The following is an 18,488-nucleotide window of genomic DNA, read 5'->3' as shown; positions in this document are numbered from 1 at the left end:
TTTCTTGGTTACACTTTGACCCCGCTGGTGAGATGCACATCTTCAGTAATCATGTATTTTAGACACATTACAATATATGATCAATACATGGTCTGACTTGGTCTCCCACATGAAGGACATGTTTCATGTGGTCTTAATTTTCATGCCTTGTAATGTGTCCAAGATACGAGGCTGTCAATGGGCAAATCAACCTTTTTTTCCTCAATTCCGCAAAACAATTTTTCATAATGGTAAGAAAAAAGTTGATATGAGGTTTTTGCAGGACATGCATGTGTCTCACATATGCAAAGTAACAAATTCCTTATTACATTCTTTTTAATAAGGCAATCAGGTTTCCTGAACACCAGATTTTAACTGCGAGGTCATACGGACATTTTCAGTATAGTTAGCTATTGTGTACATGTGCACAATACACACACACACACACACACACACACACACACACACACTAGACAGTATGGAGTCATGCTAATTTGACCTTCTTATGTAGGCTCACAGCTACTCAGGTAGAAATGGATTATTAAAACATCAGAGTCAGTATATTGGAATATTATCATATTGACAGTGTCCTGCTTAAACCTCACATCTCCAATGTTTCCTTTTTTCTTTGACAAGCGGCATTGTCCCACATGTCTCATGAACCTGTGACCAAACCAATTTATTGATAATGGATTAAAAAATGTCAAAAATTAACAACAGAAAATGGGAAAACCAACCAGTTTTTCTCAATTCCATTCCTGAAACGGTTTGGAGATACAATGTTTCTACAGTACAATGATGATGATACCAGACTGTAAAATTGGAGTTAATTTCAAACATAATATCATGACAAATTCAGAAATAATGTATGAGCATGAGACTTCCAGGTCTCTGGAGGGCACAGATGATGTTGTAGAATTGTGTCCAATTCCATATCTAATTATTTAATCAATCCTAATTGCTAAAAGTACAATCCATATTTACAGTATTGTGACCCCTACTGAAACACTGTTGCCCCACTACTGGCTTTGTTAACAGTGATTTATTGGACTAAAACCACTTTTAGAATTCCCACTTAGAAACTGAGTGGTTTGATACAATGATGGCAGACCATGACAGCTAAGAGTTTCATAGGTATTTTGAGGGTTTAAAAGGTTTGTTTACATTTGAAAACTTTCTAAACATGGATGTAAAAGAGCCTACATTTTGCATTATGGGTTAGGAAAGTTCCACACACCTTATTTTCCATCTACAGGTTCAACTCTTCAAGAGGAAATTTGAATATACTCAAAATGTACATGGTCAAATAAATTCTATAATGTATCTTTCACTGTCAATGTTAGGGAACACAGTTGATCTGCCAATCCCTACTAAATACTGTATGTATGAATGGTCCACTGCTGGATTTCCCCAGACACAATAGACTTTGTACGCCATGATCTGATCTTCTCATGGCTGTCTAAACAGGGACAAACAGTGGAATCTGATTTTTCCCCATTTCCACAGCCATGAATAAACTGATCTATTACACACAAAAAGATAGAAATCAGATGATTTGTTCCCAGGTAGATGCAGCTACAGTATAGTGTTCAGGCTGTCTTCATCGTCATACTGTAGATGTGTTTAGCCGCCACATGGTGGAGCCCTGCACCAGACTATCACACCACCGCAGAGGCCGAACCCTGCTATTCAAACTCTAGTGTCTGTAGTATATCCTGCTACTAATCTGTGTAATCTGCTACTCCACATGGGGTTGCTTTGCACCTCAACTAATGAATCATAAAAGGCGATGTGTTCTTTTCTCTCTTTCCATGTCTGTCTTTCTTATTCTCTCACTCTTTCTCTCAAGACTCAGTTGCTCTGTGTGTTTAGCTGACTTGTAGAGTTAGTTGCTTTGTTAATTCAATGTGTCTACTGTTGAGAGAAAAAAAACACCCACATGATCTCAGATCTCTCCTACAGTACAATGCACAACAGCCAGGAGTTTCTTCTTTTGAAAATACCACATTTTAATATGGATCTAGGGAAAAACAGGCCCTTTAACAAACTTCAGGAACTGATCAAGTTGGTTCTGAAGGGAGATCAACTTTTATGGTGGATGGATGGAAGATGGAGCTACACTACAGCAAATACTGGACCAACACACAACAAGAGAATGGCTTTAGGTGCTTGTTTGTGTGTGTATGCGTGTTTGTGTCTGCATGCGTGTTGGTGTGTGAATACGAATGTATTTGTACTCAGCGTTCATTAAGACTGTGCAGGTCTTTAGTGGGCGTGGTTAGAGGCTGTCACTCACCTCTTCTTGACCAATAGGATGGCTACCAGCACCAGCAGTATAAAGACTAGAACTCCAGCACTGATCCCGGCGATCTTCACCACCCGATCCGTCTGTTTAGCAGGATCAGGGATCACTTCTGGCTCCTCTGTAGCACCTATAACAGAATCAAAATAAAACAGCATCAATATTATGGTTCTGACATAAGATCAATTTACTTTTAGATTACTAATGATTGATTCCTAGGAGTGGACAAAATAATAAAAATCTCATTAAAATTAGGTCATTTTGTATCCTCACTAGATATCCATTTCAACATATTCACCGACTCCAATGCTTTGGTGGCCCTAATCATTAAAATAAAGGTTATCTCACCACCGTGCATTTGTGGTTACTTAAGAGGAGTTGAAAATTGCTAGGACAAATGACAAATGATGTCTCAGCAGGACTTCAAAATCTTAGGGAAGCAAAGAAAAATGGCAAAGTCTGGAAGCCACTGCAGAGGTATAAAACTCTGAAATGAATGTAAAAAAGAAAAGTGTGAGGTAGTATTTTTTACATCATTGGTCATTACCTCTATGTTTACAGTCTCAGTGAGATTTTTCTGAAAGAGCTGATGTTTGCTGGAGTGGAAGCAAAAAAGCAGGCGCCTCTTGCTGTAAGCGCTGAGATATCACTCAGTAGAGTACTGAAAGCTTCGCCTGCTTGAGGTGGGGGGGTGCTCTTGTACTGAGATTAAAGTGGCCCTGCAAAACCCTATGCGGCCTTGCTGTGGAAAAGCTGTTGACCAATGTAAAAAATAGTTGATAACCGTCTAGTGCAATAAATGTGTGTGCAACCAGCTGTAAAACACATTCCAGTAGATTCTTTGTAAGCGACAAGTTAAAATACATTCCATGTAGCTGAGCCGTCACTAACAAGGACATCTCCTGTTTAATCATAAAGGTCCAACAATGAGTGTTTTTTCCGGCGGCAACTGAAGAAACTGAAAGTCTCACAATCAAAGGTTTAAAATGAATTATCTTCACAAGTTCCTTCACAGTCTGGTTTGTCCGCATTGTCATTGTCAAGGAGCTGCATGCCATCGGGCCGAAGAAGAGGGCAAGAAAGATTGCCAATTTGTTTCTGCCCATCCAGGAAACCTTCTGTTTCAGAATCCATCTTTTGGGAGAGTGAACTGAGTGTACCTGTTACTGCTGCAAATACATTGTCATTATCATGCTGTTTATTTTTACCCAAGTGCTATTTGCAGAATCTTGGCATACCTTTAGAGTATCTGCACAACCCCGTGTCACCTCAGGCAAGCACAGTATGCCACCTAACAGCCTCAGGAATTGTTTGTATTCTCTAAAGCTGTCTTTACCAAAAGCCTGTACTGGGAAATTGGCAATTTTGATACGGAAAACAAATTCTATATGGAGATGACAAGTCAGTAAAAAAGGAGGGTTAAGTTGTCCCTGCTCTGACCCACCTTTTGACTTAGTAAAAACCAGATCCGGTAAACATTCTGTGTAAAGCAAAGCTGGAAAATTGCCAGTGCAAATGCCATGGTAACTGTCACACATGATGTAAATATATTCAACAGTTGTGTTTGCGGTGCCTATTTAGCTCACATCATGAAACACTGAGACTAACACTATATTCTTAATTTTAAAATGTATCCCTGTGTGAGCTACAGCTGACCAATAATGAGCACAAGGGATTGCTTCTACCCAAAACGGTCGCTTCTACCGAGTAGCTTATCTATGAAAGTACATTTCACAGCAGGTGGCATAGACTAAGGGTAGCAACAGTTACACAAAAATGACAACAAGCTATTCATGAGAAAGATGCTAATGCTCGTTTCCCATGGCTTCTCCTGTGCAGTGTTAAGTTAAAATACTGTGTAAAAGGCAATAACAGAACATCAGTGGGAGCTAGGAGCAGCTCTACTTAGTGATCTGATCTCACAACGCCAGAATAGTCCATTCCGCAACATAAGAACATTATAACGTATTATGATAATCCAAATAATCTAACACAAAGACATATACACACATTACTCAACTCAATATAATACAATAAATATCAAACAATAATCCATCTCTAATGCTAAATATCAACAAGATAAACATAATCTCTCTCTCTCTTTATCTCTGTCTTGATATTAGTGGCCTACACAGTGTTATTTTGTTGTTAAATGATTCTGCCATTTCATTATGCAACAACATTACACCAGGACATAGGACACAGATTGAAGTCCTACACTGATAAATGTAATGTGGGCAGTGAGTCATGAGCCAAAATATTCCTATTTAGAGTTCTTACACATATTTGTTGATCAACATCCATAACTATTTTGTTTGTGTTCAGATTTTGCTTTTTTGGAGCTGATTTGAATGTCCCAGATCTTGTTTTGATTAGCTACAGCTAACGCTCTGGATTTATGTATTCAGGAAATTCATTTGGGTTATTATTCCTGTAAATTGATGGATTTACAGCCAAGCAGCCAAGCTTGATGGCTCCAGCAAACACTTAAATGGCCAAAACAAAGATTATTTATTATTATTATTTCAATGACATTCCCATAACATTTCTAGTAGTGGAAACCAAAAAATATAATTCCTGTGACTTTTCCAGGTTTTCCATGAACACTGGACCCTAGCCTATTAAACATTGGTTTCTGAATAGTATAACATATAGATAACAGCTTAAGATGCTATATTGTGAATATGCTTGTTGAAAAAACCTTGTAATGAGCCATCTCAGATTCACTGTCTAGATGTAATTAAACTAGAAGTCCACACATAGACCAAACATAGTAGAACCAGAGTAGAACCTATATATAGTCCCATGAGTCCCACTTTGGGTGGGCCTGCTATAGCTGAGCTCAATAGGAGTTATACAATATGTTATGTATTCTGTTATATAATTCTTGGTCAAATCAGCTTAAAAAAACAAATAAACAAACAAACAAAAACTTCAACCACCATCAACTCTTTTTTTTATGTTAAATGAGGATCTAAAATTTGAAACATGTTGTTTTGGTCCCTATGACTCCAAATCATTCAGCATTATTGGTGGTCAAACTTTGCCCATGATTTTGTGGCTAATGGCAGAGAACATCATGAATTCCATTTGACCATCACATGGGAAAAAACAAAACAAAAAAACATAAATTATCTTTTAAGGGTCCTGAGCCTGACCTCTTAATGTCTGCAGTAGCTCTTAATGTCGGTAAAAATTATCCAGGTCAGGACACTAACACTCTCTCTCTCTGACACACACACACACACACACACACATATGCAAACACACACACACACACACACACACACCCTAAGGCAGCAATGACAATACACAATACCCCAGATGACCTAATAAGACCACCACCACTTAATCCCCCCTCCCGGACACACGCATGGGCGCACATACACACACACACACGCGCGCGCACACACACACACACACACACACACACACACACACACACACACACACACACACACAGGACAGAGAGAGAGGGAGAGGGAGACAGCAAGCAAGCCCTGGCTGACCTCTGTCCATTAGTGTGTCCTTCTCCCTTATTAAAAAACCTAAAATCCTCTCTAGAGTCTTTTAGCTTCACTCAGGCCTCCATCTCCTCAGGCTAGAAGGACAGACAGAGTGTCATCTTCTCTAGCAGCCTTTAGCGAACAAACCACCTGCTCTAATAACCACAACTACCAGGAATTCTTAAACTATAATGACACTGGAAATCCACTCATTTCCCAGTTTTTGTGATTTTAGAGCAGAAACATGACACCTCATGAGCACTCAACACAAACTCGTTGCTCTTTGATCTATCACACAGAAACAATTTCCAGGTAGTCTACATGCTGACATGTCTTGGTCATATTGATCTTAACCACTGATCTTGGAACTGTCTGAAGAGCATAGAAATCAGACTTTATCTTATGAGAATACACCATTTCATTCCATTTTAAGTCCAATTAACTCCAATTAAGTGGGCGAACCCCTTTTCACCATTCAAATGTCCTCTATATCCATATTCTAGTTTTATGTTACCAGCCAAATAAACACTTTAATGTCCTTTCTATCCATTCTAGTTCTACGTGACCAGCCAAATGATTGTATAAGAATGATGATTTCGTTGAGAATGTGGTAATGCATTTTCTATTTATCCTAGTTTGTACTCCACACAGCTAAATGACTCTGATCCATCAGTCGCATTTCTAAAAATCTTTCCTCAAAACAGTGTGTGTGTGTGTGTGTGTGTGTGTGTGGGGCTGCCCGGGGATTACATCCACACCACTTAGAGCCAGTCTGATAATCCATCAGCATATGGCTTCTAGTAAAAACATGACATTTAGACTCCGTGTGTGTGTGCGCATGCAGAGTCTAGATACACACACACATAGACACACACACATTTTCTCTTTCTAGCATGCACACACACAATATCACACATATATCTTTTCTCTGACTCTAACACATGAACACACACACACACACACACACACATACACACACACAGGGTTAAAGGGTTGATCAGATTATTAAAAGAGTTCTCTATCAAAGCAATCTCTAACATCAGTCATAACAAACCTTCTTAGATAACATGTGCAGGAAAAACAGATGATGAATATCAGATTAATAACAATCATTCATGGACCGTCAGCATTCATTTGACAACAACAGCAGAAGATAAACAGGGCTAACCAGGAACCACAATAAATAAAAATCTAAATTATAATCATTAGTGATACTGACATCCCAGGAGAGGAAAAAACATATACAATGTATTTTACAAATGTTTTCTCTAAGGAGCCAAATTATGAAAATACATTTTCTACTGGGCCATTTTAAATCTTGCCATCTGAGCTGCATGTGTTTGTCAAGTTAACGCTGGCCCAGTGCCGTTTTTGGCAGAAAGTGGTATAGACAGTGATAGTGTGTTCTCACCTTTAGTAGCCAGCCTCAGACACTGCGTCTTAGTCTCCTGAAGAGAAAGGACAAAGAAACAGGAATATCTGAGTCCCATGTCAACATACAACACACTATAGCAATACTCAAGAGAATGTGAATTTGTCTAATGTATACTGTATAGGTAACAAAATATGAGGGGGGTGGGTGTTGAAAGGCAAAGAGGGGGACAAAAAGACAAAGACAGATAGGCCATGCACTGAAATGGTAGCCTTTCAGTACATCTAATAGCCTGCAAGGATATGTTGTAGTTTTAGCATGTATGTGGTACAGTATACTTGATATCTTTATATCTGAATAAATGTTTATTTACCCTTTCTGTACTGCTAACAGCTTGAAGGTAGATGTTGTAGTTCTTTCTTGGAGCCAGCGGAGGATTCCAGAAACCCTGGGGAGGAGAAGGGAGGTGATCAAAAGCTGAATACGAGGCAAAATGTTGAGTCAGATTTTAATTACAGTGTTATGTTTGGTTACATGTTTAACCATGTTTAAGAATTTACAGTTGTTGTAGCTAATCTGCCAAATTTGAGCCACTTGTATATCTTAGAACAAACCAAGTTAACTCAAACTTAATTTCACCTTAGTGTTTTATCTTCTTTTGTAATTGTGTTGTATAGTCCTATGCTTCTGTATTTTTATTATACAATTATTATAGTTTACTGTGTTTTCCATTTGATTTACTTTAAAGAAGAGGTCTCACTCATAAGCCTCTGGCTGTTGTCCTCTCCAGCACAATGCTATATTTACTTTTTCTTTTCAGTCGACATTTTTGTTGCACTATGTACAAAATATGTTGTCCACATGAAAAGGCTTGCCTGATAGGTCCTGTTGTCTCCCACGGTGAAGGGGAGCGGCTCTGGCAGGTTGCTGGGGGACAGCTGGGCTGCATAGTAATATGGAGATCCACCACTAGATGCACTGTGGTAGGAAACTGGGACCTGGGAAACAGGATAGTTAGATCGAAAATAAACTGTCTATGTGTCTAGGCGCCTATCTGAAAACAATGAAACGTTTTTGTTTTTCTTACTCAAATAGAAAGTTCATTTTGTAAGAGTAGGTGTCCAATGGTCCGAGGTGTCAAATGGTGAATATCTCATTTTGGAATGAAACTCTTCACATACATTATAAGTAAACAGATATATGTATACATAATAATCACCTGGTAGCAGTCAGAGGAGGCTTGGCGACGGGAACGTTGAGGATTCACTTCCTCCACCACAATCTGGTATGCACTGAAGTAAAAAATTTAATTAATTATACAAATCTAGTATTACTTAATATATAGGTATTAACAGATTTCTGAATAAAAACAGGTTTGTATTTCTTGGTTATACTTCGTACATAGATTGCGTAGTTATGTTTGTGTGGGCTTGCAAATTTTATCGTTTTTCATAAACCAATTTTTGGACAGCAAACATTATATACATGGGTAAAAGAAGATCTCTGACATGTTACTCATAGACAATAACATGGTTGGAATATTTAGCATAATAGCTGATTGCACTGATACAAGTTCAAGCTCCACTACTGTAATGCTCGCAATTAAACTTGCAAGAAGAGCCAGCTGATATTTTATGTCTTCAAGATTGCTTTAGTGACAATTGCATGAACCAATTACATGTGACGCACAAAATGAGAGAGACGGACCCTAGCCAAAAACAAGTTGGTGCAACAAAAGTCACGAATAGATGTTAACATAACAGAATACTGAGGATTCAGCTCCTCCTTCTATTGTCTGGTAAGCACTGAAGCAGCACAGAACAACGTTCCTTCTATGAAAAAGACTGAGCGAGTGAATCCGGGTGAATGCTATCATTCCTCATTGATCTCACCTATTAAATCCACTTTAGTCATGAGGGGGACGTTGCAGATCACAGGGGGGAGACACGTTAAGGGAGGATTTTTTAGCCTTCAGACAACTGAGACGTGGATTGTGAAAGAGGTAAATAGATATGGAGATGCGGTAGATTGACAGACTGCTCCTGCAACTCCTGCCACCTCCTGCCTCCTGTTCCTCTGCTCCTCCTGTTCAACACCCCCTCCCCCCTCCTCTTCCTCAGGTCTGCCAGAATGTTAGTACAGATGGACGCAGACGCTCCCAACCCACACGCCCACTCCACCCCCCTCATCCCCACCCCACCCCCCACCCACACACACAACAGAAAAGTCTGTAAGCCTGACTGCGTGTATATGTGTCTATATGTACGTGTCTGCCTATATGTATGTATGTATGTATACCTTATAGGTGCTCCTTTAGCCTGGGCAGGTTTGAGCAGGACAGTGATGGTTGTCGCCGTTTCATTCAGAAAGGCCTCTGACCCATCATACTCTTCTAATGTAGGGGCTGGAGAGAGAGAGAATTTGAGAGAGGAAGAGACAGAGAGAGTGGCAGTGTGTGTGTGTGTTTGAAAAAGACACAGATCAAGAATATATGTGTCTGTATTACATGGATCACCCTGCAAGCTAACTGAAATGTAAATAACAGCAAAGGAATGTTGATCTAACTAGTATACCATAAAGTAACAGATGAATAAATATTTGTAACATTGAAACTTATTATTAAACCTTTATTTTTACCTGAAATATTAGTAGTCACATTGAGTGTGGTTGCAGGTCCGAACCCTTTGGAGGTGGATGCTCGTATTGAGAGCTGGTAGGTGACGCCCGGGTGGAGCTGGGAGAACAGGTGATGGGTGGCGTTCGAGGGCAGAGACACCGTGAGTCCCGGCCGCTGGAGAGGCACTGAGGGGTCAAACGAACGCACACCGCTGTAGCTGATCTGTGGAGGAGCAGAGATGGAGAATCATGCTTTTACTGACATTCAAAATCTACAGTGAAGAAAGCAACAGTATTTTTAGTAATCATAGGCGATTAGGATTATCCAAAGTATGAAGATAAACCTTTAACAGGGTTCCTACACTCTCTTGGATATCAAATTTAAGGACTTTTCAATGATTCTCAAGGTCTTGTTGTCATATTTTGGGATAAGACATGACATTGGTGAAAATTAGACATCAGAGAGGCCTCATTTTTCACTCATGATCTTATCAAATCAATAAATAAAACTGCTATAACACAAATATACATCATGTCCTCAAGATGTGAGATGCTGTTCCTGGGATGGAAAGAGGTCCAGAGAGTGGAGGCATATTGATAAATTTGGCTGCTATATTTTATTAAAAAATCAAGCATTTTGAAGGCCAGACCTTGTAGAGACATGCCCCTTTCCCTTCTCTATACTGCATAGCTCTACTAATACAACAACTACTACAAATACTACCACTACTACTAACCCGATTACTACTACAGCTAATAATAATACCTCATATTGTATGATAACTCCATTGGGTTCAGCTGGTTCCTTCCAGTACAGGAGGATTCTGTCTTCAAATGGAGTTGCTCTTACTGACTGACTGGGAACTGGGCCTGGAACTGTTAACACACACACACACACACACACACACACACACACACACACACACACACAATGTTATACAGTGTTGTAAAATCAACAGTAGCATTAGTGCTGAAATGATAAGTCGATTAACTGATTGACAGAAAATTAATCGATCATAATTTTGATGGGTTAGTGCTAAAATTTTCTTGCTGTTTCTCTGTTTCATATCATTATAAAATGAACACTTTGGGATTTTTTTGTAATTTTAAGAGACACTTTGGGCTCTGGTAACTTTTATAGACTAAATGATTAATCAAAAAAATACTCGACAGATTAATCAATACTGAAAATAATTGTTAGTTGCTAAGTGTTAGGGTGTGTCTATTTGTATGTGTTTATATACTGTGTGTGTGTGTGTGTGTGTGTCTGTGTGTGTGTGAGAGTGTGTGTATGAGAGTGTGTTGTGTATCGCACCATCCTCATCAGTTTGTATGACAGTCTCGTCACTCTCCTTCCGTCCCTCTGGATTGGTGAGAATCATCTTCAGACTGACGTTGGTGTAGGGTGGCAGGTTGCCCACCAGGTGGCGGGGTGCTGAATTCATAAAACAAAAAAAATCGTTATTGTTAAATATGATGTTTAATCTGTTCATGCGTTAATATCATCCTCAGATTAACAGTAATGTAGGGAATTATATTGTTATTAGGGCTGCATGAAGAGGACAATATATCATATTGCTAATATTTTGGTAGATACTACGATATTACTGCATTATCATTTGTGTGTTTAAAGTTGACGTGCTCGTCTCTTAACACTTTCAGCACCTCATATTACAGCTTATTGAGCTCATCATATTATACAGTATTTCTGGACTTGGATTTTGTAAACTGGTAATGAAAAAATGAATTCAAAAATACCCATATTGCAGCCTTTGCAAAATAAATATTGTATCTTTTCATTGTGTCACATCAGAATGAATTTAATGTATTTTCAGCATTATAATAATAGTAGCAGTAATTGAGCAATGGTAATACCAAATATTACCTTTAGGGTCCATGTCCAAGCAGTCAGCCTTGCTGTGGTTGTTGGCAGTCATATAATGGTAACAAATGGTGACGTTAAAGGTGTGACATCGAGTTATGTTGTAACCCAGTGATTCCCAGTCCACCGCTATCAGACGAGATCTGGTCTCAGCGATCTTCAGCCTCTTAGGGGTCCGCATGGGTTCTACAGAGAGGGAGGGGAACACAGAGAGAGACAAGGTAAACCAAGATGGCGAGGAGCAAGATTTCTGACTTTAGTCTCCTTAGTCTACAGATGAATGAATATTTATGACTGGGATCGGCCAACAGAGTGCTGTGTGCTGCGCTGGGGTCTTCTGTCAAATCAGTTGTCACACTAAAGCATTCTGATCATATATATCATATATATATTAAGCGTATGGGGGAAAATCATAACCATTATTTGATGAATTTACATAATGGACTTGGACAGTTGTGAACTCCTGACCTACAAACAGATCTGCAAAGTTTCTCTTTGACATGAAATCATTGTTTTATTCTTACTAGGAAGGACAAAAATGCCTGATGCCAAATGTGTGCAGATGGGAGCTAATACTAAATCTGTTGCTGTATTTTGGATTTTTGGCACCATGCTATTTTCACACCTGACTGTCATATTGTATTGGAGCAGGGTGATCAAGTCAACTCAATATTTTAATAAGATGCTTTTAACAAAACACGTTGCTTTATAAAGCATCAAAGGCAGATAAAAACAAGTGAGAACAACCACATCAAAAACGTTAAGCAATGAGGCCAGAGATTGTGTATACATGCAAATGCCTGTGTGATTGAATGTGCAGGTTGCCAAAAGAGAGCAAGAGTACTGAGTCAAAGCTTTTACCAATACCCATCTCTGCTCCTCACTTCACCTCAATTCAAGCATTCTTAAAATGCAATAACTTCTAGAAGGTGTGTTTGGTTTGTACATCTTTTATATGTATTCAGAGTTGTTATTGTCGATATAATCTACCTATCTCCTCTCTTCACTGCCCTGGGCTCTAATTACTTTAACTGGCTCATTTAGCTGGATCGATAACACACACACACACACACACACACACACACACACACACACACACACACAAGACAGCAAACACAAAACCAAATCTTTCCTTCTCTCCTTCCTGCCTGCTCATATCACTCAATATCACTGAATTTTAATGTGTGGCTATCAGTACATGGAGCGACATTGCAGTACATTGTGTCGAGGATGTTTACCTATTAGTGCTTACCCAACCACTGATCAGTCAGGGTGCACCACCTCACATGAAGGAGCTGCTTCTCTAGCTGCTGGAGCTACCACTCTATCTACAGGGACTACCACTCTATCTAGAGGAGCTACCACTCTATCTTTAGGAAATACCACTTCATCCAGAGGAGATATCACTCTATCTAGAGGAGATACCACACTATCTAGAGGAGATACCACACTATCTAGAGGAGCCATCACTCCATCTTTAGGAAACAACACTATCTAGAGGAGATAACACTCTATCTATAGAGGCTTCCACTCTATCGAGAGAGGAGCAACCATTCTATCTAGAGGAGATACCACTCAGTCTAGAGACAATATCATGCTATCTTTTCATGGATCTTTTCATGGATGTGAATACTGTTGTTTAATTATCAAAAACTTAAATGACATTTTTTTGTTTGGTGTTCATTGTCATCATTCGACAACTCTTCACTCGGAGTGATAGCCATGATATCACCTGTTGATGTTTCTTCCTCTTTCTTTCTCTGTCTCTGCCTCTCTGCATCACCCACCTGCTTCCTTGTGTCCTCCCAGGATTTTAATAAAAAACAGCTCACCTTAAATAGAGACACTAGTCTCTCTCTCTCTCCCTCTCCCCCTTTGTCTCTCTGTCTCTATTTCTCCTCGGGTCTCTCTCTCAGAGGAGAAAACACAAGGACACAAACTTGTCGCTTCTTCTGACAACCCATTATCTGCCTGTCACTCACACACACACACACACAGACACACACACACACAAACACGCACGCAGAAACTAACAGAAAAACACAAACATCCACATGTACGCACGCACACACACACAGACACACACAGAAACTCAGACAGACACGAACATCCACACCCTCAGTTGATACAAACACACACACACACACACACACGTCAGGTTGTGACAAAATCAAGATTAAATCTGGGCAGAGCGCGTGCGCGCATGTGTGTGTGCACGCATATGTGTGTGTGTGTGAGAGAGAGAGACCGATAGAGTGTGCACGTCTCAATAAAACTTCTCATAATAAGATTGCATCGTCAAGGGTAAACCCATCTCTCTTTCACACACACACACACACACACACACACCCAGCTGTAAGCTGAAATACAAACATGTCGTGGCTTGCTAAGTCATTTAGATGTAAATAGCACACTGATATAGAGACGTATATATATGAGAGAGACAGAAAGAGAGAAAGAAAGAGACAGAGAGGGAAGGAAAGGAAGTGAAGACACCCGGGCAGGTAATTGTCGGCTGAGCAAATATTATTGTTCAACTGTGTGTGTGTGTGTGTGTGTGTTAATAGCTGAGGGGTCAGAGCATTTCATTTCTGCTTCAACCTGTTATTGGATGGTTGACATTTAAATAGAGAGAGAGCAAGACATACTGCTTTCTTTGCCTGTCTCTCTCTCTCTCTATTTCTGTCTCTTCCTCACTTGCCTTTGTCTCTCCCTCTCCCTGTCTCTCTCCCTGTTCAAATCAATACTTGTGATCCTCACCATAAACCTAGCTATTAGGCAAAGCCCACACACACACACACACACACACACACACACACACACATATACACACACACACACCGTTAGGGCAGTGTAATAAATTGTATTGATTTCAGGGTCTCTTGATGCTAACACTGCTTCACACTGAGACGGTTTTCAACTTGGAATTAAAACAAAATATACGACTGGCTGCCTGTCACATGCGCACACACACACACACACACACACACACACACACACACACACAGATACATAAACATGCGCACAAACACACATGCATGCACGCACACACACACACGCACACAGTCACACATTTCAAAGCCCCATTCCCCTTCTGACCCGTAATGCATTGCTGCTTATCTCTGTCTATTTATTGCCAGAAGTGAGAGGGAGGGGGAGGCGAGAAGGTAGAGAGAGAGAGAAAGAGTAAGAAAATGGGAAAAGAAAGAAAGAACGAAAGAGAGAAAGAGAGAAAGAAAGAAAGAAAGTAAGAAAGAAAGACAGAAAGAAAGAAAGAAAGAAAGCTTGGAGCAAGGACAGGAGGATAGAGAGAGCAGAACGGAAATGGAGGAAAGATGATTGTAAAAACGAACCAATGTGTGGAAAAATGAAAGTGGGGCTAGAGGGAGGGAGGGATAAAGGGAGGCGAAAGAGAGGAGCGAGAGGAAGATGAGAGAGAGAGAGAGAGAGAGAGAGAGAGAGAGAGAGGAGAAACGATAACCAGGTTGGAAGGTGGCCAAAGCCATGTGGGACCAGTTCCAACGGTAAACCACAGAGGCGGCCTTGTCCCCGTCCTCTCCTCCGGCAGACAGACAAACGGCTGGATTCATGTTGGAACTAAAAGGCTTTGTTCTCCGCAGATAGAGCTTTGAAAACAACAACAATACCAATAAACACCAACAATAACACCAAGGACAACGAGCTTCATATCAGCGGAATCCAGAGGCTGGAATTAAAGAACGGAAAACAAAAGGAAGGGAAATTAAACTAAATGAAACAGAACTCCACTAAGGGCTAAACAAACTCGAGCCCTCAACATAAACCGGCAGGAAGAGCCGAGAAGAAAGAACAAAGACAATGGAACGGGGGAAGAAGGAAACACAAGAGAGGGAAAGAAAGTAGAGAAGAGGAGAAGGGGAAAGGGGAGAGGGTAAGGGGGGGGGGGAAACGCGGCCAAATCCAAGTTAATCTGTCCAATTAGTTCCTGGTAATCCTTCCACTGTCATGAGGAAGACAAATGGAACTCCATTCATCTGTCTGTCTGTCTCAAACGTTCACTCTGTCTGTCTCTCTCTACCCGTCTCTCTGCACACTCTGTCTGTCTCTCTTTACCCGTCTCTCTGCACACTCTGTCTGTCTCTCTCTACCCGTCTCTCTGCACACTCTGTCTGTCTCTCTTTACCCGTCTCTCTGCACACTCTGTCTGTCTCTCTCTACCCGTCTCTCTGCACACTCTGTCTGTCTCTCTTTACCCGTCTCTCTGCACACTCTGTCTGTCTCTCTCTACCCGTCTCTCTGCACACTCTGTCTGTCTCTCTTTACCCGTCTCTCTGCACACTCTGTCTGTCTCTCTCTACCCGTCTCTCTGTCTGTCTCTCTCTACCTGTCTCTCTGTCTGTCTCTCTCTACCTGTCTCTCTGTCTGTCTCTCTCTACCCGTCTCTCTGTCTGTCTCTCTCTACCTGTCTCTCTGCACACTCTGTCTCTCTCTCTCTACCCGTCTCTCTGCACACTCTGTCTGTCTCTCTCTACCCGTCTCTCTGCATCTCTCTGGCTTTCTGACTCTCAAACGCACACAGCATCAACAGTTCTGTGTTTGGAAATCTCTTGGCTGCTATTCCTAGGGCCTGACCCTTAAACCGCCACACTGCTGACTGCAGGTCAACGTGTGTGTGTGTGTGTATGTGTGTGTGTGTGTTTTCACAAACATAAAGAAGTACATGTGATAAAATGTCGGTCTGTGTGTGATCAGTGCAGTATCTGTGTTTGTGCGTCTGTGTGGAAGTGTGTGTTTTGTGATTCCATTCTTCCATAAATCCAAGTGGTGCTGAGTTAGTGCAACATATGAGAAATACTGTGACGCCCCTGACCTGTGTGTGTGTGTGTGTGTGTGATGTGCTTGTCAGTTTCTGTGTGCCATTCTCTCTCTCTCCATCTCTCCCACTTTATACATCTTAGTGTGTTTCTCTCTTCTGTGTGTGTGCCTCTGTAAATGTGTGTCTTTGTGTATGTGTGTGTGTGTGTGTGCATGGGTGTGTGTGTGTGTGTGTGTGTGTGTGTCTAACCTGCCATGACCGAGAGTTTTTCAGCAGAAAATTCAGGATTTGGATTAAAAGCTACTTCATCACCTTCTGTCACACACACACGTGTGTGCACGCGCTCGCACGCGCGCGCACACACACACACACACACACACACACACACACACATTCACTAACTCTCCACTCCAAGTTGATTATTTTTCACCCTTCAGACAAGAGCAATAAATCACCAGAGAAGAAAAATCGAGAAGAGAGTGAGCGAGAGAAAGAGAGACAGGGAGAGAGAGAGAGAGAGAGAGAGAGAGAGAGAGAGAGAGAGAGAGAGAGAGAGAGGGAAAAGAAGTAGAGACAGAAGGGGGAAAAGAAATGAAAAGGGTAGAAAAAGAGAAAAGAAGAGATGAGAAGAGAGACGAGAAGAAAAGAAGAAGAGAGAAGAGGAAGAGATGAAATCCTGTCTATTATCATATCAATTACTCTGTGGTGTGTGTGTGTGTATGTGTGTGTGATGTTTGCTCAATTTTTTATGAACTTTATTGGTTTTTAATGAAGCAACGTTTTATGCGGTCACACACACGGGTGTGCACGCCTGATGTTTTTGCACACATGAGTGTGTGTGTGTGTGTCCATCATATTGTGTTGAACTAAATATTCAGTAAACTACAGGTGGCGGGATCAGACAAACCTAACCAAACAGAAAAAGCAAAGGAATCATTACCATTTAAATAACATTTCTACCCCTGCGTGTATGTGTCTCTCTCTCTCAACAAACACACACAAACACACGCAGACACACACACACAACCTCCATCATATAGGAGACACAAGAGAAAGACAGGTAGAGATATCACTACAATATTAATACAGTCAGCAGAATATCTCAGAGTCGCCAAACATTCATTACCTACTGCCGTGTTTATGGTATATACAATATATTTAGATCTATATATTTACTCTGAATGTATGCAGTCTATGTTTGAGTCTGCTTGTGTAGACAATGTGACACAAAGCAAAAAATATAATTTTTTTAAGTCATTTCAGTGATGTAAATAGGTTTTCAATGTAGTGAGTCCCCGGGACCCACAGGTGGTCATTTGAGTGGGTCCCCAATAAAATTTGTGTTTTTTGACAAATTGTAGTGTTAAACTCGTGTTTGATGTTATACGGTTATAATAATTATGGTTATATTCATGTATGTTGAAAATGTATCTGAAAATTAAACAAATAAAATCCCAAATCTGAAAACTTTATTTACAAAACATTATACAAATGTCACATCATCATGACATACTAGTCTACAAAATTCAAATAAACAAAATAGTGTCTGTAGCAACATAATAGCACCAAAATAAATTATCAAATAAAAGAGATCTCGTCTTGCGCGAGATATATGCGCAGACGGTGAGAAAATGGCGGCCGGTGGATTATTTTTTTTTCAACACGTCGCGTCCCCTGGACGGTAAAGCATCATCGGGTCATCATCGACATGAGTGAATACAGCATCCACGTGAGTTTATTTACCAATTACCAAGTTTGTAGCCTTGTTGAAATGAAATCTGTGCGGCAAAAGTAGCATTGGATGCAGGCCCAGCAAGGGCATTAAGTCTCTCCCGTGATGATTGAGACTATGAACACGGGATGTCGTCTGCGCAAGATAGATGCACAGACGGTGACCGATGGATTATTTTTTTTTAACAGCGAGGTTTCTTTTGTTTATTTCTATGATTTCAACACGGATTTCGTTGTTCACAATGTAGCATTATCAGGGAAAAAATAGGGTGCGTCCCCTGGACGCGTCGATAGTGAGTTTACTG

At 40.5% G+C, this 18,488-nt stretch overlaps 1 protein-coding gene across 3 annotated transcripts in view; it reads right to left on the bottom strand.

Moving 5' to 3' along the window:
* Positions 1-18,488, bottom strand: part of ptprk (protein tyrosine phosphatase receptor type K) — a 107,224-nt gene that overhangs the window by 21,651 nt on the left and 67,085 nt on the right. For all 3 annotated transcript variants that reach the window (XR_013507432.1, XR_013507433.1, XM_071906994.2), the window contains exons 11-20: positions 11,661-11,843; positions 11,091-11,210; positions 10,542-10,651; positions 9,797-9,998; positions 9,458-9,563; positions 8,379-8,451; positions 8,035-8,157; positions 7,533-7,607; positions 7,199-7,235; positions 2,276-2,411 (exon numbers count right to left, since the gene is read on the bottom strand). Coding sequence is in view for 1 of the 3 variants with exons in the window: in XM_071906994.2 (XP_071763095.1) it covers positions 2,276-2,411; positions 7,199-7,235; positions 7,533-7,607; positions 8,035-8,157; positions 8,379-8,451; positions 9,458-9,563; positions 9,797-9,998; positions 10,542-10,651; positions 11,091-11,210; positions 11,661-11,843 (1,165 nt within the window). In the remaining 2 variants the exon portion in view is untranslated. The remainder of the gene's footprint in view (positions 1-2,275; positions 2,412-7,198; positions 7,236-7,532; positions 7,608-8,034; positions 8,158-8,378; positions 8,452-9,457; positions 9,564-9,796; positions 9,999-10,541; positions 10,652-11,090; positions 11,211-11,660; positions 11,844-18,488) is intronic.

This window comes from Centroberyx gerrardi, chromosome 18, assembly GCF_048128805.1.
Source record: "Centroberyx gerrardi isolate f3 chromosome 18, fCenGer3.hap1.cur.20231027, whole genome shotgun sequence".
NCBI classification, from domain to species: domain Eukaryota; kingdom Metazoa; phylum Chordata; class Actinopteri; order Beryciformes; family Berycidae; genus Centroberyx; species Centroberyx gerrardi.
Note: the sequence above shows the minus strand (reverse complement) of the source record. Positions and strands in the feature narration are given on the sequence as shown.